Consider the following 24,508-nt stretch of genomic DNA (forward strand, 5'->3'; position numbering starts at 1 on the left):
GGTTGGCCCATACATACTTTAAGTTTTCTTAATATAATATCTCTACTTTCTCCTTTTCCTTTATTTAAAAAAAAAATCAGTTTACAGAGGGATACCAAGAGACTGTTGGCTGATGCGGTATCTCTAGAATTTTTTCTACAGGTGAAACATCATGGTGAAACATGACACAGAACTGCTTCTCAGTAAGCAAGTCCAGAGAGCACTTTTTTGTGTGTTCCTTTGTCCCTGTGCCAGGCTTTTACTAGCAAGAGGCATCACTTCAAAACCTTGAGGTCTATCCAATCAATTATAACACGTGGACAAAGCCTGCCTGCAAATCTGCCTCACCTCTGCTGGTCCCATCAACACCTGGGGCACAGCTCTTCCCTAGAGCTCTGTGCGGAGGGCAGCTCTTTGCTGGACCTAGGAAGGACTGAGCCAAAGGAGAAGAGCAGGGAGCAGTCATGAACATTGTCTTGGATCTCCTCTGGCTTCTGATCACCATCATTTACTCCTACTTGGAGTCCTTGGTGAAGGTTTTCATTCCCCGGACAAGAAAATCTGTGGCTGGGGAGATCGTCCTCATTACAGGAGCTGGGCACGGAATAGGCAGGCTGACTGCCTATGAGTTTGCAAAACGGAAGAGCAGACTGGTTCTGTGGGATATTAACAAGGTAAGAGATTCGTTTGCCCATCTTTCAAAGTCACAAGTAAGACACATGTTTAAAAAATTACTTGACTTAGCACCTGCTTAGCTTTGTATTTTTCTCTTTCAAAGTTTGATAACTAAATTCCCTGGAGCCTTATTCTACATATGCATAGGATAGTTTGATGGAAGGAAGATAATTGAGACCTAAGCTGTGACTTTTATGCAGCTATACGCAGGTTGATAACACAGACTCAGGAGCTAGGCTGTGTCCAAGCTGCTGAATTGAGCAATTAGTGAGTTTCTCTCAGCCCAGGTTTCCCTATCTCTGAAAGTGGCGGACAATACCCCATGGGATGGGCAAGGACAGGGGTTAGCTAACTACAGCCAATGGGCCAAACCTGGTCCCTGGGCAGCCTGCTGAGCTAGGAATGATTTTCACATTTTTAAAGAGTTGTCAAAGCAAAAACCAAATAAAGAAGCAAAGAGGAACGTGCAACAGAACCCCTTAGTGCCTCCCCTCACACGCACACAATCCTAAAATATTTACTGTCTGGCTCTTTACAGAAAAAGTTTGCTGACCCCTCCGCAAGAGGATTAAATGAGTGAATATTATAAATGCTGAGAACAAGGCCTGGCCCTAGTAAACATCATTCACGTTAAATAAAATCCACATGGAGTGAGTCAGGCTTTCTCTTAAACATTTGTATTTTTCATATTCTGTTATTTATAAACAATAAATAAACTTGTGAAGTCTGATAAGGCCGCAAAAAGATACATAGAAAAATGTTCACAGGACTTTAAGATTGGAAAAATTGTACAGTTTTTTTGAGAATCAGATTTTCCACAAATCACAGTGAGATTGTAATTGCCATTATGTTACTGCTCTCTCATATTCTTTGCTGTCATGTCTAGTTGGCACCTATTTTCTTAAGGTCTTGAAAAATGACTCGAATTTAGAAAACTAGTTCTTCTCTGGTTCTTTCTAGATAGTAAAGAATACAGAAAAAGTTGATATATTTTTATATAACAGACATGGGTGTTTGCATAACAGATGAGTTGGTATACATGAAAGTGATTTGTCATCAGTTTGGTACTTGAAGAGGTTCCAATGAACTTTCTAGAAGAGGACAAGAATTTACAAATTGAGAAACTTGTTGTTTGCTGTTCTTGGGCATTTATCAAAAAAATATAAATAAATATAAATCCATGAAAAAGGCTTGATGAAATCTAACCTTTGGATCTCTTTCCAGATGTGTATTTTTGAGGAAAGGACTGATATTTGTTACATTTTTTAAAATTCCAGTGACAAGAAACAAAAATGACTTATTTAAGATTCTGCCTGAAGGATGGGTCATGCAACCTCACAGGGTCTCTTTGAATCCTTGAATTTTATGGTTAAACATTTAAGGTTTTGAATAATTCACTCTACAGCTATAATATAATTCAGATCTCCTTCACCTGTGGAAGGTACCAAATACCTTTTTGTTACATTTCCCTCATATGCAGAAGATAAACACATGGATAGAGAGAAAAGGTTAGTGGTTATGAGAGGGAAAGGGAGTCAGGGGGAGGGTGAAAAGGGGAAAGGGGCACATATTTACAGTGACAGATAAAACTAGACTATTGAGGGTGGGCAAGGTACAGTTTATATAGAAACTGGTATATAATAATTTATATGTGAAAGTACACAATGTTATAAGCCAATATAACCTCAATAAAATAATTTTTTTTTAAAAAAAGAAAGTTTTCCTCAAATAAGGGTCCTTTTTTCTCCTTCCCTCTAGAGGGTTAAATCAGAATCATTGACAAAAGTATGATGGGCAGATGGACATAGTTTATAAAATTACGACTAATTGAGAATTGCCACTTCGTGATTTACTGCCTATTACATAGTTGGCGCTCAACAAATATATGTTAAATGAACTGTTGAGTTGTCGTCTCCATATCCAAACATCGCCTTTCAAGACACCACAAAGAGCACCATCTCTCAAGCATCATCTTTAAGCTACGAGTGTAGCCCGCCTTACAGAAACCGCCTCCTGCAGAACCTCCGACCCCAGATGAAAAGCTGGGGAAAAATGAAGGATTTTTTCTTCTTTTTTTGCTTTTCCTTTGGTGCAGAAGGGCTGTTGAAAATGTAGCCAAACAAGGTGACACCACGTGACTAACATGAGCGTTCCCTGGCAGAAAAGCCAGGCATAATCTCTTTGCCAGTTAGGCAAGCGTATCTCTCACGAAATTTTCTTACAAGTAAGGAGGGCATTTGGGACATGAATTTTAATCTTTAAAAAAATTTCTTCTCCAATGCTTTCTCCTCCACTCTTGTCCCCTAACTGACCTCCATCTTTCTGAATTTGTTTTTTCCAATTTCAGCGCGGTGTTGAGGAAACCGCAGCTCAATGCCGAAAACTGGGGGCCACGGCGCATGCGTTCGAGGTGGACTGCGGCAACAGAGAAGAGATTTACAACTCGGTACACCAGGTGAGACTTCGGGATACAGATCTCTTCAAACAATTTTGTATCCACTGACATGGAAAATGAGAAGTTTCTTCTGACTGCCTGATTTAAATTACATTTTTAGCCTCTGCTAACGGAGGTAGTTGTGTGAACAAGGAAGGATGTACTTTTTCCTTGCATATAATCCACTAATCTCTGCCCATTATTATTACTTCATATTATCAATCAATTTCTTTCTGATTAGAAATTTGAGCAGTGGTACAGAGTGACAGAAAAAAGACTGACCACCAGGAAAAAGGATCAATTTCTACTTTCATTTTAGTCCTATTACTTTTGCAGTAATTCTCTTTTTTTCTTTATTTCCTTTGTGAGACTTTGTGTTGGTGCTAATCTAGTCATCTACAGAAAATGTAATATTAATGATTATTATAACAATTTTTAAGACAGTAGATATCAAATACAATGAGCCAAGCACTCTGGTAAACTGTCAAATTCTTTCACTTAATCCCTGTGATAATCCTATTAACTTCATTTGGCAGATGAGGAAATTGAGGCTCAGAGAGGTTAAGCCAAACCAAGATCATGTAGCTAGAAGGCGGTGGAGCAGGGTCACTCAATCAGCACCTTAACAGTGTTTGGTCAGATCTTATATATCAATTAATCAACGCAAATATTAATTTCACTTTATAAACTTTAAAAATTTACTTAAATTTAGATATTAAAAAAACCATTTACCCCAAGATTATGATGGTGTCCCTTTGCAACCACTACTTGAGGTAAAGCTGCCTGAATTCAGAGATCTCATCAAATAGAGTAAAGAATCTAATTCCCAGATGCTATCAACCCCAAAGCTTTGAGTTCCTGCAACACGTCCGTTCTTTCCATTTCACAAGGTAAAGAAAGAAGTGGGTGACGTAAGCATCGTGGTGAACAATGCTGGGGCAATATACCCAGCTGATCTACTTAGCACCACGGACGAAGAGATTACCAAAACATTTGAGGTCAACGTCCTAGGACATTTTTGGGTGAGTGTGAGTCAGAAACATTTCTGGCTTGTGCGTGTCTGACACTTCCTCTTAAGGTACATGAAGTTCGTAATGGAGTTCACGTCCTTCTGGGTGGGAGACAGGCCAGATCTTTATCTTAAATCAAGAATCATCAAATTAGTTTGAGTGGAAGAGTCTCTGACAGAAGGGCACAGCGTTCACAGGGGCACAACTCACCAGAAAGTAGTTAGTTGGTCTGTCCTACCCACCGATGTCTAACACAAAGCCTGGCACACACCAGGTGCTCAAAAACTATTTGTGGAGGGTTGCTAAGTAAGGGCTGTCAGGGATGTGTTTTCAGTGCTTTAGAGAAAATATATACAGTGTACATTGACTTGTGACCTCATGTCATGGAATGTTAGCACTGAAAGGAAAACAGAAATCACTGCTCGGATGGATGCAGGAGTTAGGGACTCTTCTGGAAGCAACTCTGAGACAAGCTCTAGATCCATGCTGGAACTTAGACATATGGTATAGAGACCTCTTATAATTGGTTAGTTTCATGGGAGACTGAAATATGCCTCTGCAGACAGCATTTATATGAGTTAATCTTCCAGAGCCTCAATATTAGTGTAGAACCTAGGGCAAATCTGGATGCTGGAAGAGAGAAGAAAAAAAGAGGTGTGCTCCCGCTTCCTCCCCAGCCTCTCACACATGCCAATGAGAGTTGATTATTATGCCCACCAAACTATGTAGAGACCTCACATATTAGTTATCTATAGCTGCATGACAAATTATACCAAAACTTAGTAGCTTAAAGCAACAATAAATATTCATTTCCTCTCACAATTTCTGTGGGTCCAGAATTTAGGGTAGCTCAGTTTGGCAATTCTGGCTCTATGAATCTGCATGGGGTCCATAGGGTGATCTATAAAATTCTCATAAAATATTATTAATATTTCTCACAAAACACTAACACTTTTTGGAGATAAAGACTTTTTGTTTCCTGTAGTATCAAAATATAATGACAGTTTTACAAATAGGGAGATACTAAATCTAATCATGGTGCATAATGATTGTGGGTCAGTACAGAACTCTTAGCTTTTTCTACTCAATTTGATACAGTTACACAAGATTTCAACCCTTTTCATTAGAATGATAAAGACCCAAACCAAAAAAATCACATGGTACCAGATTACCATATGGAATTTTTTCAATTCTGAAAACTGAATTTTTCCCTTAATAATATTGTTTAGATGATACATCCAATAGGAGATATTTGATTCCCTCTGTGGAGAAGAAGGGGGAATATGAAGATGAGTTCTTGGCATATGATATACAGTTTGCAGCACTCAATGTTGGCTCAAACCAATACATTTTAATCTTTTTTTCATTTCCATCATTTATAGAGAAGTAACAGTGGAATCAGGGCAGGTATTTCATGTCACTGCAAAAGTTGTCTCAAATGCCATTTGGTCTTAAAAATAAAACTACCTAATCTGGAAACCTAACACCTGTGTCATTGTTTCTTTTCTTTCTGCAATGATCCTTAAAGATCACAAAAGCACTTCTTCCGTCTATGATGAAGAGAAATCATGGCCACATTGTCACAGTGGCTTCAGTGTGTGGCCACGGAGGGATCCCTTACCTTATTCCATATTGGTAAGTATTACTTTCCAGCAGTGCTATGTATTTTTACACTTTTAAGGGTTTAGTAGACCTCAGATTGTAATACTCATAGCAAGGTGTAATTTGGATTTACGGAATTTATATAGTAGTTTGAAATAAACATTTAAAAATGACTTCTCCTAAAACAATGAAATTGCTTGTAATCATTTAATATATTTTTGGATTTCTGAAAACTCCTCTACAGAGCAGTGAAAGAAAACAGTAATGCTAAGCATGTTTCCATTGTATCCTGGAACGAGTGGATGTTGATAAAAGGAACCCACAGACTAAGAAGCAAAACATACTGCAGTCCAGATGAACACAAATCTATGCCGTGGCCTGCATACCCAAGCTAAGCTAACCACACTGGCCCCGGGTCAAAACATCTTCCAGCATGCTTGAGCCATGAAAGAGTGTGTGTGTGCACACACACGCAAGAAAGAGAGAGAGAGAGACCGAAAACCTTTAGCTGATTAAAAGATGCAGACAGCACACTCCATGCTCTGCCAAGGACAGAAAGAGAAAAAGATGGGAGGCCCTAAGGATATACTACTTGAAAAATATCTTTTCCTTTTAAGCTCCTTTAATAGCATCTCATTTCCTTTTGCTTTATATCAACCTCACAGAAAAATTTAACTTGTTAACATTTTGGCCAGTTCTTTTTGTAACTGCCAACACATGATTATCAGTGGGTGATTGTGGGGGTGGGTAGTTAGTTGATTTATTGTTTACTGATACATCCATGGTCAAGGTTAAATTTACTCATGAGCCAAATTATTTCTGAAACTGCATGTAGTCACGGGTATAGTTAAATTTCAGTGTAGGTTAAGGTGTTATCGTACATACATGTGGTTGTTTCAAGCTGCTTCTACCAACTTAAAACATAAATAAGAATTTCGCAGATTGAACATTTGCTATTGTTTTAATGTTTGGAAATGTGGAAACTCAATGTAATAATAGTTTTCCTTTTTTCTTCTCCTTTAAGAAAGCAGCCAGGGGCCAACCGGTGGCATAGCGGTTAAGTGCCAATGTTCCGCTTCGGTGGCCTAGGATTCGCCAGTTTGGATCCTGGGTGCGGACATGGCACTGCTTGGCAAGCCATGCTGTGGCAGGTGCCCCACATATAACGTAGAGGAAGATGCACACCGATGTTTGCTCAGGGCCAGTCTTCCCCAGCAAAAAGAGGAGGATTGGCAGCAGATGTTAGCTCAAGGCTAATCTTCCTCAAAAAAAAGAAAAAAAGAAAGCAACCAGCTTCTAACTTTATTCTTCTTTTTTTTTTTTTTATTAAAGATTTTATTTTTTTCTTTTTTCTACCCAAAGCCCCTCTGGTACATAGTTGTATATTCTTCGTTGTGGGTCCTTCTAGTTGTGGTATGTGGGACGCTGCCTCAGCGTGATTTGATGAGCAGTGCCATGTCCGTGCCCAGGATTCGAACCAACGAAACACTGGGCCGCCTGCAGCGGAGCGCGCGAACTTAACCACTCGGCCACGGGGCCAGCCCCTAACTTTATTCTTCTTATTGTCACCTGAGTCAAAAATACAATTAACATTTATATAGATCCTTACAGATAATAGAGTTATTATGCCTAGGCTATTTGCTTTAATCCTCAAGACAGCCCTATATTTTATTATCTGCATCTTAAAGATCAGAAAATCAAAGGAAGAACATAAAGTGAGATCCTGAAGGTCACACAGAGAAACACCCACACACCGCTTGAAGTCTTTCCTCCAGGTCTTCACAATGAAATTAAGAAGCGAAAGTGACCTCTGTGTCAAGAGAGAAACTGTCAACTCACTTATCAAGAGAGAGGAGTAATGTGTCCCACGGAAGTTTGAGAGACCAAATATAGGTTCTACATATATTTTTCCTAATTCATATTTTTCAAAACAAAAACAGCAATAAAAACTGATTAGAAAACAGTTTGAAGATTGAGTGGAAAATCTTACATGTAGGGTGGAAAAGTGAGTCATAAGCCAGGCAACAAGTTATTAGGATTTGTCCTATTGCTACTGCTGCAATTAAGAAATTGGTGCATGGAGAATTCTGTGCAGTCATATAAGGAAAAGTAAATGAAAATGTAAATGTAAATGAAATTGGAAGATTCAGGGATGTGGCTTCTACTCATTCCCAAACCAAATCAGCATGGCCTTCTCACAGAAAGCTGCAGAATGTTTCACTTTCCCTTAGCTAACCATGACGGATAATTCTCTTACAGTTCCAGCAAATTTGCTGCTGTTGGCTTCCACAGAACTCTGACTTTAGAACTTGAAGCCTTGGGAAAAACTGGCATCAAAACCTCATGTCTCTGTCCTGTTTTTGTGAATACCGGGTTCACCAAAAACCCAAGCACAAGGTGAGGTCAAAATCAAGTTAGGATGGAAAAATATGGCATGAGAAATTGCTATGAAAACTGTATGAGAAATTTCTGGGTGGGTCAACTGAGAAATAGAAGAAAAAGGAAAATATTTTTTCTTATTAATGTTATTGTATTACCTTTAAGTTTTCCCTTTGAAATTAGATAAACAAGGGAAAAGATGCATTAAGGACTAGCAGCTGCCAATGAGCTAGGCAATTGGGGATTTATCTGTGTCCAGATGAAAGGTTCAACACACATTCAGGAGCCAAGAAGGAGTGAGAGCGCGGTGTGGCGGGCTGGAGAGGGGTGTTTGAGGGGATGGCAAGGGTGTCCTCTCCTGGAAACCACACCCCAAAATGAATGATGCCTAACGTCCCCCCTCTCCTATTCATGGTTCACCCTCCTCAAATAGAGTATGGAAAGGTACCCGTATATTCCCCTTTTCCATCTTCCATCGCACAGCCCATGATGCTAGCATAAATCACTCCAACATTTTCCACACTTGCCTGATGCTAAGAATCATCACCTGTGCTTACATAAAAAAGAAATGTTCTGAGGCCCTTCCTTAGATTCTGATGCAACAGGCTGGGAGGAGCTCCAAGAAGGAGGTGTTTTGTTTTGTTTCCTTGTGTTTTGTTTACAAGCACACCAGCTGAGTGTGGAGACAGGTTTGGAAAACCTTGATGTATTAAACATAACCACAGGCATTTGATCACCGTTACCGCCTTGTTCTTAAAAATGCAAATGTTCCTAGGAGCAGCAATAAATTGAGGCCCTGAGCCCTGAGTCAAGGGGAATTTCTGCAAGAACTTTGTCTCTGGCGAGGGAGGATTTGAGACCCCAGAGGAGACATGGTCCTGAAAGGAGAGGGGAAAAGCAGAAAAGTGAGGACAAGGGCCCTAAAATTAAGACACTTGCCTCACAAATTTGCCTCAATTCTAGTGTATATTCTGTTGCAGGTTAACAAAATAGACTAAGCTTGCTAGTCTGAAGCCAATTTATTCCTGGAAGGGAATTAGTCCTAACTTTTTTGTTCAAAATAAACTAATAAATGTAATAATAAGCTAATAAATTCCCTTTCAAGCTCAGCCTCATTTGAAGCTACTGACTCTAAAACTCTGAATGTGTTGCGTTGGCTCTGGAGCTGCGGTTGCCCCCCTGGCACCAGAGTCCTTGACAGTGTTAGACCATAGGCGCCTAACAAGTACACAATATGTAGGTACATACTGTCCTAGGACTGGCACTCCTGGCTCCATTTTTTTTAATAGGAAATTGAGCCGAATAAAAATCCTCTTGGTAAGCGTTCAGGCTTAGTGTGTGCCAAGAGTACCAGGTCGAGTGGTGGTGAAGACACAATAGAGAAGAGTAAAGCTAATGCGACCCTGGCTGGTGTGGTGCCTGGAGGCGACCCTAGGGGCTGACAGGCAATGCTGAAGATTTGAGATTGGTCTTACCCAGATTGCTGACTTCTGAATTTCCTTGGCAAAGGCTAAAATGTTCATTTACTAATGTCAGGCTTGGCTCAGAGACTGGGTTGGTGGAACTAAGTAGGAGAAATCAGTGAGGGAAAAAGCAGAACACAATAATTTAGAAAAGTATCCATGTGTGTTACTCTCGGCTGGCTTGCCACTCAATGCCATGGAAAGCTCAATCACATAATAATCTGCAGTAAACTACAGAATATCTCCAGGAAGGAAGTTATAACATTTACTGCTTACTTAACTCCTCTGCACAACCTTCTTATTCACTGGCCATCAACTCATGCCTAGAAAACTTAACTTTGGTGCAACACTGTCAGTCCATTTACATTTTAATTTCCTGTCATCATCTTGCACTAATGGGCATTCTACAATGGGCCTGTGGTTATGGATACTTCTCAAGAACCCACGTACACAGTCTTCAGTATAAGCACGGTCACACCTCCAGTTGTAATGTAACACTCCCTGTGCACATCTTCAACTGTCATTAAACTGCAGCATAGGAAGTCAGAGGTCAATCTCAAGTACTAAATGCTCTCAAAATAATCCACCTTTATGGGACACCTGCACAAGAAAGATAGTACACTTTGCTATAGAGTTCTCTCCCTGTGTCCCATAAGCCCTGAGGAGAGATGTCAGATATTTCTTTTCTGTCCCATGATTAGTCTACGCACTGCTCTTCCTTTCCTGGCTCCTCTTTTCCTCTACCATCTAATTCCTCTGCACCATTTTGTTATTTTGACTGAGTGAACCATGAAACACACCTACTGGATGTGAAAATATAAGGTTGTGATAATAAAACATCAACTTGGCATGTGGGGGCACCGGGGGACAGGTGACATTTGTGCAGTGAGTCCTGGAGCATTTTAAATCCTAATTTGGTGAAAAGATAAGTTAATTTTCATGCCTTCATTAATTAAAAAACAACAACAAAAAGAACCAAACTTTTTCTCCTTTTAATCACAGACTGTGGCCTGTATTGGAGACAGATGAAGTTGCAAGAAGCTTGATAGATGGAATACTTACCAATAAGAAAATGATTTTCGTTCCATCCTATCTCAACATCTCTCTAACACTGGTGAGGTAAGTACAGCGCAAAACACCTAGAATACTAAAACACCAACAGAGCTGTCATTATGGAGAGTCTTTCAGTTGTGAAAGTTGCCATAGAAACTCTCCATGCCTGGGGAGAACAGTGAAGTTTCCTGTTATTGCCTTACCCAATCTATAAAAAGAGAATGATTCATTTTCTCTCCCATATCTACCATCTCCACCCAATCTTTGCCAAAGACTATTCCAACTGAAGGAAAGACAGTTTAAAGAGAATACAATATAGTGAAGTAGCTAAAAATCAAAGGTCTATAAAAAAGCCTGCTGCAGTTTTGATTAAGATTGCATTGAATCTATAGATCAATGGGGGGAGAAGTGACATATTAACAATATTGAGTCTTCCAATCCAAGAATGCAAAGAACACAATATATCTTTCCTTTATTTTTTTCCATTTTCTTCAGTATCCCTACACAATATTTTGTAGTTTTCAGTGTACAAGTCTTACACATTTTTGGTCAGGTTTATCCCAAAGTATTTCATGTTTCTGATGCTATTGCAAATGGCATTTTAATTCTATTTCCCATTGTGTGCTGCTATTATATATTTGATTTTTGCATTTTGATCTTATATTTAGCAACCTTGCTAAACTCACTTCTAGCAGTTTTTTTGTAGATTCTAACAGTTTTTTTTACATAGATTATTATATAGTCTGCAAATAAAGATACTTTTACTTCTTCCATTCCAATCTGTATGGGGGTTTTTTTCTTGCCTTATTGCACTGGCTAGAACCTCCCATGTGATGTCAGATAGGATTGGTGAAAGCACACATCCAAGTGTTCTTCCTGATCTTAAGAGGAAAGTGTTTGCTCTTTCACAATTAAGAATGATGTTAGCTGTAGGTTTTCTTCATAGATGCTCTTTATCAGGGTGAGGAAGTTCTCTTATATTACTACTTTGATGAGAGTTCTTATCAAGAGTGGATATGGATTTTGTCAAATGATTTTACTGAATATATTGAGAAGGTCATATGGTCTTTCTATTTTAGTTTGTTTGATATGGTGAATTACACTGATTCATACTAAAGAATAAACCAACCCTTCATTGTAACATCTTTGTCTGATTTTGTATCAGGGTAAGACTGACCTCATAGGATGAGTTGGAAAGTAATCCCTCCTATTCTTTTTCCTGGAATAGCTTATGTGGGATTGATATTATTTCTTCCTTAAATATTTGGTAGGATTCACCAGGGAAGCCATCTGGACCTGTTGTTTTCTTCATGGGAAAGTTTTTAAGAAGAAATTTAATTTCATTAATAGCTATAGGGCTATTTAGGCTATTCATTTCTTCTTGACAATGTGCATCCTTCAAAAAATTTGTCCATTTCATCTAAGTTGTCAAATGTATTAGCCTGAATTTGTTTATAATGTTCCTTTATTGTACCTTTAATATCTTTAAAATTGCTCATTCTCGATATTGGCAATTTGTGCTTTCTCTCTCTTTTTTTATTCTCATTAGTCTAGCTAGAAGTTTATCAATTTATTGATCTTTTCAAAAAGTTAGCATTTAGATTAATTGATTTTTTAATCTATTTTTTGTATGTTCTATTTCATTAATTTCTTTTCTGATTTTTATTATTTCTTTTATTCTGATTACCTTCCATTTAATTTTCTCCTCTTTTTCTAGTTTGTTCATGTGGAAGCTGAGTTTATTGACTTTTTTCTAATATAGACGTTTAGTGCTATAAATTTCCCCCTGTGTACTGCTTCAGTTGTGTCCTTCAAATTTTGACATTTTATGTTTTCATTTACATTCTGTTCAAAATACTTTCTAATTTCCCTTTTGTATCATGGATTATTTAGAAGTGTGTTTTTTACTTCTAAATATTTGGAGATTTTCTAGAGACCTTTTTGCTACTAATTTCTAATTTAATTCCTTTGTATGACTTGAATATTTTAAACTTATTGAGACATATATAAGCTCAGAACATGGTTTATCTTCGTAAGCATTCCATATGCACCTAAAAAGAATGAGTATTCTGTATTGTTCAGTGTTCTATGAATATCAGTTCAGGTCAGATTGGTTGACAGTGTTGTTTAGGTCTTCTATATCTTTACTGATTTTCTGTCTATTTGTTTTATCAATTATTGAGAGAAGTCTTGAAATCTCTAGCTATAATTGTGAATTTGTCTATTTTTCTTTGCAGTTCTGTCCATTTTTGCTTCATATATTTTGAAGCCCTATTATGATGTATATAAACACTTAGGATTATTATGTCCTCTATATGAATTGGCTGCTTTGTCATTTTGGAAATGACTTTGTTTATCCCTGGTAACATACTTTGCTTTGAAATCTACTTTGTCTGATATTAATATAGCCACTCCAGCTTATTTAGATTAATGTTATTATAATATATCTTGTTCTGTTCTTTTACTCTTAACCTATTTGCTTTTTTAAGTTTGAAATATGTTTCCTGTAGGCAGCATATAGTCAAGTCATGGTTTTAATCCAATTTGACAATCTCTGCCTTTTAATTGGGGATATTTAGACCATTTACATTTAGTGTGATTATTGATGTAGTTAGACCTAAAGCTAACTTTAAAGCTTGCTATTTGTCCCATTTGTTCTTGGTTCCTTTTTTCTATTTTTCTGTCTGCTTTTGGGTTCATTTGTGTTTCCACTTTATTCCCTTTGTTGGCTTATTAGCTATAGTTCTTTGTTTTGCTATTTTAGTTATTGCTTTAGGGTTCATAGTATGCATCTTTAACTTGTCACAGTCTAGCTTCAAATACCACTTCATATATATACCAAGAACCTTACACAGTATACTTCCATCTCTCCCGTCCTAGGCTTTATGCTATTTTTGTCATACATTTTACTTTTACATATGTTATAAACCCCACATTATATAGTTATTATTTTTGTTTAAACAACCAATTATCTTTTTAAAGAGGTTTAAGTAACAAGGAACATTTTTAAATGTTTACCCATGTAGATAACGTTTCTGATGTTCTTCATTCATTTGCATAGACCCAGATTTCCATCTGGTATCATTTCCCTTCTGCCTGAAGGACATCCTTTAAAGACATTCTTTCTTAGGGAAGTTCTGCTGCTAATGAATTCTTTTACCTTTTGTATGTATAACAAATTCCTTATTTTGCCTTAGTTTTGGAAAGATATTTTCACCGTATAGAATTCTAGGTTAATAGTTTTTTGTCTTTCATTACTTAAATGTTCTTTCTACCACCTCTGTGATCTCCATGTCTTCTTTGCTGGAGGCTGTTATAACTGAAGGAAAGACCGTTTTAGAAGGAACACAATATAGTAAAGTGATTAAGAATAAAGGCTCCTCCTGGGATCAAAAAAACCACTCCACCACTTACTAGTTCTTTGACCATGGATGAGTTATTTAACCTCTGTGCACTCAGATTCCCCATATATAAAATGCAGATAGTGATAATGCCTCTTTTGTAAGTAAGCAATAAGAATAAGATAACATAATGCAAGTGAAGCCCCTGCCATTGAAAAGATATGGAAGTCAGATATTAAAGGCTTAGGAAGCAGAATTTATGTAGAATGGTAAGAGGAAATAGGATTATTTACCCAGAGGAGATAGTCTCTCAATTTTCTTCTTCTTTCTTCTAAATAACAGTTTATAATACTTTGAAATTGTAGCAGTGAGAAGATAGCTATACTAACTTCTTAAGACCTTGAGCCTTTTTGAAACAAATTCATATAAACTGTGCTAAAACTGGGAATAGAACAATTCAAGAACAGGCGACAAACTGCACTGCTGATCAATTTCAATCTTCCATTTTACCTTAAATAGAATAACTTAAGTTAGCATAACCTCAATCACAAAGCAACATCATCTCAAGAGTTAAGTAAGTTAGTATCTTGGTTCTGAGCACAGTAGGAAATGAGTTCCATGGGATTCATGCTCTCTTGCAGCTCAAAACAGATCATATTAATGTTGAAAAAATCTAAAATCATAGCAGACTTGCATATGACCATGACAAATAAACATAGTCGTTCTGCCTGATTTGGAGAATAGTTATCCCTGTGCAATGAACATAAGTCTCAAAATCTTTGGTATTATTGTGGAGCTCTCATGGTAGTTTGTTACTCTTGGACTTATTGTCAATCTTCTTTGTATTTAATTCCTTTTACGGAAATAGACAATTTTGTGAGCAGATGGAATTACTGGCATGAAAGTTGCGTTGTGAGGGTAGTTAAAAGGCCTGTATAAGTTCTCTTCTTATACTTATCCTTCTCCCAGCTAGATCTTCCCTGCCCCTTTGTTTATTCTTCCACTTTCCACTCTGTTCCCAAGACAGGGAAGTAAATCTTGCATTAGTCAACAATACCAAAGTAATTTTCAATAGGACTTTCTTTGCAGAATGTGTGCCATCTGCCTCCTTATATTCACTCATACACACTTCTTTTCATCTGCCTACTCAGATGTTTCCTATCCTTGAACACCCAATTGTCCTTTTGAAGCTTTCCTTCTGTATTCCAACCTACATTAATCCTCCTCACAGTTATAGCCCTTAATTAGAGATCACTAATAATTTTCATAATTGTTTTAACATGGCATCTTTGGCTCTCAGCTAAACAATAAGCTCCTCAAAGGCAGCAGTTGTTTTTGAAGTACTTTAGTCTACTTTATTGTAGAGTGAATAATAGATATTCAGTAAATATAGTCATGTGTTTCTTAACAACAGGGATATGTTCTGAGGAATGCATTGTTAGGTAATATTTTGTTGCGTGAACATCAAAAAGTGTAATTACACAATAAATGGTCTAGCCTACTACACACTTAGGCTATATGGTACTAATCTTATGGGACCTCCATCATACATGGGGTCCATCATCGACCAAAATGTTGTTAGACAGCACCTGACTGAACTTTAAGAGAGATGGAGAGATGAATGGAATGGACTCTGGTGGTGCCTCTTTGTGAACTCATGGCATCAGGATTCACTGACAGTTTCAGCAATAAGCCTAGACCTTCAGATTTAGATCTTTACTCATATAATATTTTACTAATATAAGATGAGAAGATGAGAAAAGCGGTATGTATCAGTGCTTTCTTTGAATTTGCATAATATTTGAACCATGAGTATTAAAAGCCACACAGCAGAAAAGCAAGAGAGGTAGATGTGTGTGGAGGAAGAAAGGAAGAACAGAGGAAAATTAAATGCAAACCTGATAACTCTCAGAGTATTTTAACTGAAAACAAAAAGAACTGTAGTGTCAAAGATTTTAAATTGAAAATTTTTCTCTTTTTTTTCGTACAGATTTCTTCCTGAACGTGCCTTGGCGGCTCTAAATCACATACAGAATGTTCAGTTTGAAGCAGTGGTTGGCCACAAAACCAAAATGAAATGAATAAATGAGCTCCAGCCAGAGATGTGTGCACCTTAACAATATGAATCTAAATTTAGAGTCAATGCTTCAAAGCTTTAGTTCATGTTTTTCAATGCTGTTAATATTGAAAACATTGGGTTGGCATTAAAACAACTAATTACCTGTCTTTCCATTTCTCAAAAATATTAATGTAGTTTTAATAGTAGATCCATTTTTCATTCCATGCCTCTTAAAAATTTCTGTGCTTACATAAATATACTTAAAATGTCATTTTTGATTAAGATATTTCATTTCTTTTCTTTCCACTTAAAGGTGGACAAAACTACCTCCCTGGGAGTAAATACAAAGAGAACTCATTTACACAGGGAAGGTTTAAGACGATTCTAGGCCGCAGAATGTCAACAAATACACAGTGTGAGCCAGTGGTTAGAGACCAAGTTTAGGCAGGCAGCTCCACGCCAAAGGACAGACAGGTGACTTCCATGGAAGCTTTCTCTAGCCTCTCCCTTTTCATCAACCCCAAACAATGCAGTGGCATTCTGCACTTTCTTTCCTGATTCTGTCCCTTTTATAGCTCTCATGTCTACCAACAGTGGACCCTCTGTACTTTCTGTCCTTTTCATAATCCCTAAAAAACTATGACATTACAAAAGATGACTCTATCTTGAATCTCAGAGTATCTGAAATTTTAACCCCATTAAAACCTCTTTCTTTGTAGTTTAGGCTTTCATGTATCATTGATACCAAAGATATTTAGACAGTTTTGAGCTTCAAAAGTAAAGCTGGGACTGGCCTGGTAGGCATAGCAGTTAAGTTCGTGCATTCCACTTCGCCACCCCAGGGTTCACCAGTTCGAATCCCAGGCACAGACCTACGTACCACTTGTCAAGCCATGCTGTAGTAGGCATCACACATATAAAATAGAGGAAGATGGGCACAGATGTTAGCTCAGGGCCAATCTTTCTCAGCAAAAAGAGGAGGATGAGCAGTGGATGTTGGCTCAGGGACTCATCTTTTCAGAATAAATAAAAGCTAACATAGGAAAAAGCACTAGGCTGGCTATCTAATACTGGATAATAGATCTCAGAGAGGGAAGGGAAAAAAGAGTGGCCTTTTTATTTAATAGAAAAATCTGACTCCCACTACATCAAGACCAATCTTGAGGCAGAAGTCCAAGATGGCAGTGTAGGAAACCCCTGAATTCACCTCCTCCCACGGACACACCAAATCTACACCTAAATGTAGAACAATTCCTCCTGAAGAAGCACCGAGGGCTGATTGAACAGCTTCTGCACAAGAAACAACAGAAGGACCACATAGATATGGGTAGGACAGAGACATGGTATCAATGGGAACACCACCCCCAATATGGTGACCTGCAGCAGGGAGGATGTCACTGAGGGTCCTGCGTGCAGGCTTGCCCACCCTTGGGCACAGAGGAAAAATAGCCGTTTAAAAGGAACCTGGACTATAGGGGGAGAAAATCCATTCACTGACCCCAGAGTGTCTGCCAAATGAGCAGGGAACTGCTGGAATGCTACCTAGGGTCAGGGGCACCAGTGAGTGCCATTTTGTGCATTCCTCCTCCACCTTGATAGTGCTGGCAGGAGCACGGCTCAGATGCCCAAACTGGCCTACTAAAGCCACCTCAGTGTACTCTGGGCCCCTGGCCCACACCACCTCCAGCCAGCCTGCCAAGGGGCCCTTGATGTGGCATGCACTGGGGCTCTCCCAATTTGTGCCCACCCCAGCTGCAGTCTGCATACCCCAGGACTCTCCCAGCACACACCTGCCCCAGCTCCAGCCAGCCCACCAAGGTGCCCCAAACACAGTGCAGCCCTGTAGTCCCCCCAGCCTGTGCCAACCTCAGCTCCAGCCAGTCCACAAAGGTGGCCCAAACACAGAGTACCCTGGGACTTCACCAGCCTGCACCCACTCCAGCCCTAGCTAGCCCACTAAAGCCACCCAGCACACATAGTCTACATAGGGGACACTCCTACATAAGGCCACTCCAAATCATGAGAGGTAGCTGTTTCACCTAATTCATAGAAACAAACACAGAAAGTGAAACAAAATGAAGAAACAGAGGAATATGTTCCAAATGAAAGAATAAGATAAAACCCTATGGGAGAAAAAACTCTAAAGAAATGGAGATAAGTGGGGCCAGACAGGTGGTACAGCAGTTAGGTTCACATGTTCTGCTTTGGTGGCCTGGGGCTCGTTGGTTTGGATCCCAGGTGTGGACCTACGTACCAGTTGTCAAGCCATGCTGTGGCAGGTGTCCCACATAAAACAGAGGAAGATGGACACAGATGTTAGCTTAGGGCCAGTCTTCCTCAGCAAAAACAGGAGAATTGGCAGCAGATATTAGCTCAGGGCTGATCTTCCTCAATAAGTAAATAAATAAATAAAATGAGCATCTTAAAAAAAAAAAAGAAATGGAGATAAGTAATTTACCTGATACAGGATTCAAAGTAATGGTCATAAGGATGCTCACCAAACTCAAGAGAAGAATGGAGAAACACAGAGAGAACTTCAGCAAAGAGCTAGAAAATATAAGAAATAACCAATTACAGCTGATGAATACAATAACTGAAATGAAAAATACAGTAGAGGGAATCGACAGCATATTAGATGATACAGAAGAATGGATCAGTGATCTGGAAGACAAAATAGTGGAAATCACCCAATCAGAACGGCAAAAAAAAAAAGAATTTTTTTAAATGAGGATACCTTAAGGGATCTCTGGGGCAACATCAAGCATACTAACATTTAGGCATCCCAGAAGGAAAAGAGAAAGGCACAGAAAACTTATTTGAAGAAATAATGGCTGAAAACTTCCTTACTGGGGGAAGAAACAGACATCCACCTCTGGGAAGCACAGAGAGTTCCAAACAAGATGAACCCAAAGAGACCCACTGCAAGACATAATTAAAATGGCAGAAGTTAAAGATAAAGAGAGAATCTTAAAGGAAGCAAGAAAAAACAAGTCACATAGAAGGGAACCCCCATAAGACTATCAGCTGAATTTTCAGCAGAAAGTTTGCAGGCCAGAAGGTAGAGGCATGATATATTTAAAGTGCTGAAAAGAAAAAACTTACAGCCAAGAATACTCTAGCTGGCAAGGTTATTAATTCAGAACTGAAGGAGAGATCAAGATTTTCCCACCCAATCAAAAACTAAAGGAGTTCATCACCACTAAAGAAGCCTTACAAGAGATGTTAAAGAGTTTTCTTTAAGTGGAAACTATAAGGCCATAACTAGAAATAAGAAGATACGTAAAAGAAAAAAAATCTCATCAGTAAAGGCAAATATTTAGTAAAGGCAAGGGATTACCACTCAAAAAACTAGTATAAGGCTAAAAGGCAAAAGTAGTGAAGTTAAGCAGAAGTACAATAAGTAGTTAAGGGATACACAAAATAAAAATGTGTAAAAAGTGACATCAAATACATAAAACGTGGAGGGGGATTAAAAATATAGTGCTTTTAGAATGTGTTCAAGTTTCAGTGACTATCGCTTTAAAATAGACTGCTATATAGGTAGGTTGATACATATGAACCTCATGGTAACCACAAGCCAAAACCTACAGCAAAGGAAAAAAGAAAGTAATCCAAACACAACACTAAAGAAAACCATCAAACCACAAGGGAAGAGAGTAAGAGAAGAAAAAAGGAACAGAGAACTACAAAACAACCAAAAAACAACTAACAAAATGGCAATAAGTACATATCTATCAATAATTACTTTAAATGTAAATGGACTAAATGTTCCAATCAAAAGACGTAGGGTGGCTGGCTGGATAAAAATGATCCACCTGTCTGTGCTGCCTACAAGAGACTCACTTCAAATCTAAAGACACACGTAGATTGAAAGCGAAGGGATGGAAAAAGCTATTCCATGCAAATGGAAACAAAAAGAAAGCTGGAGTAGCACTACTTGGCCAAAATAGACTTTAAAATAAAGACAGTGACAAATGAGAAAGAAGGCCATTCCATAACGATAAAGGGGTCAATCCAAGCAGAGGATATATCATTCGTAAATTTTTATGTACCCATCATAGGAGCACCTAAATAAAAAAGCAAATATTAACAGACATAAAGGGAGAAATTGACAGTAAATACACTAGTAGTAGGAGACTGTGAAACTCCACTGACATCAATGGATAGATCATCCAGACAGAAAATCAATAAGGAAACATAAATGACACATTAGGCCAGATGGACTTAATAGATATATACAGAACATTTCACCCCAAAACTGTAGGATACACATTCTTTTCAAGTGCACATGAACCGTTCTCCAGGATAGATCACATGTTAGGCCACAGAACAAGTCTTAATAAATTTAAGAAGACTGAAATCACATCAAGCATCTTTTCCAACCACAATGGTATGAATGTAGAAATGAATTACAAGAAGAAAACTGGAAAAAACGTAAACACAGGGAGACTAAACCACACACTACTAAACAACCAATGGGTGAGTGAGGAAATCAAAAAATACCTTGAGAAAAATGAAAATCGAAATACAACTTTCCAAAATCTTTGAGATGCAGCAAAAGCACTTCTAAGAAGGAAATTCATAGCAATACAGGCCTACCTCAAGAAACAAGAAAAATCTCAAATAAATAATCTAACCTTACACTTAAAGGAACTAAAAAAAGAACAAACAAAGCCCAAAGTTAGTAGAAGGAAGGAAGTAATAAAGATCAGAGCGGAAATAAATGAAATAGAGACTAAAAAACAATAGAAATGATCAATGAAACTAAAAGCTGGTTCTTTGAAAAGATAAATAAAATTGATAAACTTTTAGCCAGACTTACTAAGAAAAAAAGAGAGAGGGCCCAAATAAATAAAACAAGAAATGAAAGGGGAGAAGTTACAGCTGGCACCACAGAAATACAAAGCATCATAAGAGACAACTATGAACAATTATACACCAACAAATTGGAAAACCTAGAAGAAATGGATAAATTCCTACAATCACATAATCTTCCAAGACTGACCATGCAGAAATAGAAAATCTGCACAGACTGATTACAAGTAATGGAACTGAATCAGTAATTTAAAAACTCACAAAAAACAAAAGTCCAGAACCAGATGGCTTAACAGGTGAATTCTACCAAATATTAAAGAAAAATTATTACCTATTCTCAATTTATTCCAAAAAATTGAAGAGGAAGGAATGCTTTCAAACTCATTGTATGAGGCCAGCATTACCCTGATACCAAAACCAGACAAAGACACCACAAAAAAAGAAAATTACAAGCCAATATCTCTGATAAACACACATGCAAAAATTCTTAACAAAATATTAGCAAACTGAATTCAACAATACATTAAAAGGATCATACACCATGATCCAGTGGGATTTATTCTAGGGACGCAAGGCTGGTTCAACATCCACAAATCAATGTGATATGCCACATTAACAAATGAAGGATAAACATCATAGGATGATCTCAATGGATGCAGGCAAAGCATTTGATGAAAGTCAACATCCAATTACAATAAAAACTCTCAACAAAGTAGGTATAGAAGGAAGGTACCTCAACATAATACTCATCTAACATCTACATCATCTAACATAACATATGATGAGCTAACATCATACTCAAGGGTGAAAAGCTGAAAGCTTTTCCACTAAGATCAAGAACAAGACAAGGATGCTCACTCTCTCCAGTTTTATTCAACAGAGTACTGGAAATCCTAGCCACAGTAATTAGGCAAAGAATAGAAATAAAATGCATCCAAATTGGAAAAGCAGAAGTAAAATTGTCACTTTTTGCAGATGACATAATATTATATATAAAAAACCCTACTTCTGGCTATTACCAGAAAGACAAAAAAACAAATGTTAGAGAGGATGTGGAGAAAAGGTGACCCTTGTACCATATTGGTGGGAATGTAAATTGGTGCAGTCACTGTGGAAAACAGTAGAAAGGGTCCCCAAAAATTAAAAATAGAATCTACCATATGCTCCAGCAATTCCATTTCTGGCTATTTATCTAATGAAAATAAAAATACTAATTTGAAGAGTTATATGCACCCTACATTCACTGCAGAATTATTTACAATAGCCAAGATATGGAAGCAACCCAAGTGCCCACAAACTGATGAATGGATACAGAAGATATGGTGTATATATATATACAATGGACTGCTACTCAGCCATGAAAAAGACAAAACCGTCCCATTTGCAACAACATGGATGGACCTTGAGAGTGTTATGTTAAGTGAAATAAGCCAGATAGAAGAAGACAAACACTGCACGATTTCACTCATGTGAAAGATAAACAAACACATGGACAAAGAGAAAAGATTAGTGATTTCCAAGGGAAAGGAGGTTGGGATGGGCATGAGGGGTAAAGGGCACTAATATATGGTGACTGACAAATAACAATGTACAACTGAAATTTCACAATGTTATAAACTATCATACCTCAATAAAATAAAAAATTTAAAAATAAAACAAAAAACCAAGAACTTTATGAGTGAAGCTTTAAAATGAATTATTTTTAAAATGTAGTTACAAAACTTCAAAAGAGAAATGTGTTAAGTGAAAAATATAAGCCTACTGCCCACAGTCCCATTCACCAGAGGTCAGACTGTTAATGCACAATCTTCCAATCTTTTCCTAATGCAAATACAAGGATATATATGACAAATACATTACATTATTTTATTGTATGTGTTACATAAATAGGTGCATAGCGTATATTATATTCTGTAACTTGCTTTTTTAACTTACCAATGAATCATGAATGCCTTTTCTTTCAGTATGTAGACTTTAACCTCATCATTTTTCACAGGCACACAGTACTAAATGGTATTATATTTAACCATCCCCTTGTGCTAGACATTTAGGATGCTTCCAATTTTTCTCAGTTCATTTATTTATTTATCACTTAACAAATACTTGTTGAGTGCCAGCCAAAGTTCTAGGCCCAGGAGAAACATCAGTGGATAAGGCTTATGGAGCTCACATTCTAGTAGGTGGGACAAATGATAAACAGACTATAAATATTATGCGAGAGAGTATTTAAATAGCAGAGTCAGGGAAGAACTCTCTGAGAAAGCAAATTTTGGGTAGAAATATGTGTGAAATGTGTGAAAAGCCCATGCAAACATTCCGACTTGCCTAGGATGCAATCACTTCCCATTCAAACTAGCTTTACCAGTGTGCAGTTAGAGAATAGTCATAAATTCACATCCCAACACATATGAAAAGCAAAATCCTTTACCTATCCTACTCCAATGATGATCCATTATCTCAATAGAGATTTTGTTATTTTTAAAGATGAGACTACCTTGTGCAAATTAAGACAAATATTTCCAGACAACTAAAAACCTAAATTGGGGCCAGCCCCATGGCCTAGGCGTTAAGTTCAGTGCGTTCCACTTTGGTGGCCCATGTTCAGTTCCCGGGCACAGACTTACATCACTCAGCAGCAGCCATGCTGTGGCAGCGACCCACACACAAAATAGAGGAGGATTGGCATGGATGTTAGCTCAGGGCCAATCTTCCTCAAGCAAAAAGAGGAAGAGTGGCAACAGATTTTAGCTCAGGGTGAATCTTCCTCAGTAAAAGAAACTCTAAATTGCCTGTTCTGATATCTAGGTCTAATAATTAGGATTTTTTTCTTTTGGTTTCTCAATACCTCTTCCCTTCTGATGGCTCTTTACTCATCAGTTCATACTTTGTCCAATTATTTTGGTGGATTTAACTCTCTACTTCTCCTCCACTATACTCATTCTCTTTTCAGCCTCCCCTTCCAAGCTCCTACCCACAATTCAATCTGGTCTGGAAACATACCCTATTTCTTAATCACTAAAACTAACTTCTACTACCTATGTAAAAGTAAAAGAAGACCACTCGATGTTGAATGCAATTTGGAAGGATATAATTCAAGTATTTCAAACAATACTGTATTTCTAGTCTACCTTGTTTTCTAATAATATTGCAAATTTGAGTGTTCCTTTTCATCTCCATGAATTCAACACAGACAATATCTAAGATAAACAGACTATACCAACTCATAGACTTTTTAAAAACCAAACAAGGCTTTTTCTATAATTCATACCAGAAAAGGTATTCATTCAGCATGAATTTCATTAAACAAGTTTGACAGGAAACTTATATTACTAGGCTATAGAAAAATCAGAGATTAAGACATGATCTTCACCTTAAAGAGGATTACAACAGAGTAGGGGACCAAGCACACTTGTAAATAACTGCTCACCCAAAGAAAAACAGAGTTAGTGCCCTCGAAAAGTTACTAACCAAGTGCTTTGTGAATAGGGAGCAAGATTAATTTTGGATGGGAATGCAAGTCTTACTGAGGAGATGTAATTCAAGGTATTATAGAGGAGAAGGTGCAAGAACTTTCCAAAGAGAGAAGAGCACAGGGGAGTGAAAGTGTACGATGGTACAAACATGTGGTTTAAAGAAATTGTGTGTTTGTAGCATGGTGGGACAGCCAGGGCCAACAGGGATCACATGCCTGGGAATTT

At 37.7% G+C, this 24,508-nt stretch overlaps 1 protein-coding gene across 1 annotated transcript; it reads left to right on the plus strand.

Moving 5' to 3' along the window:
• The first annotated feature begins 213 nt into the window (after positions 1-213).
• Positions 214-16,266, plus strand: HSD17B13 (hydroxysteroid 17-beta dehydrogenase 13). Its single transcript, XM_070614357.1, has 7 exons — positions 214-653; positions 3,002-3,109; positions 3,979-4,110; positions 5,627-5,733; positions 7,960-8,097; positions 10,545-10,661; positions 15,927-16,266. The coding sequence occupies exons 1-7, from the start codon at positions 444-446 to the stop codon at positions 16,015-16,017; spliced, it is 903 nt and encodes a 300-aa protein (XP_070470458.1). The 5' UTR covers positions 214-443; the 3' UTR covers positions 16,018-16,266.
• Positions 16,267-24,508: the final 8,242 nt, after the last annotated feature.

Source organism: Equus przewalskii, chromosome 3 (genome assembly GCF_037783145.1).
Source record: "Equus przewalskii isolate Varuska chromosome 3, EquPr2, whole genome shotgun sequence".
Classification (NCBI taxonomy): domain Eukaryota; kingdom Metazoa; phylum Chordata; class Mammalia; order Perissodactyla; family Equidae; genus Equus; species Equus przewalskii.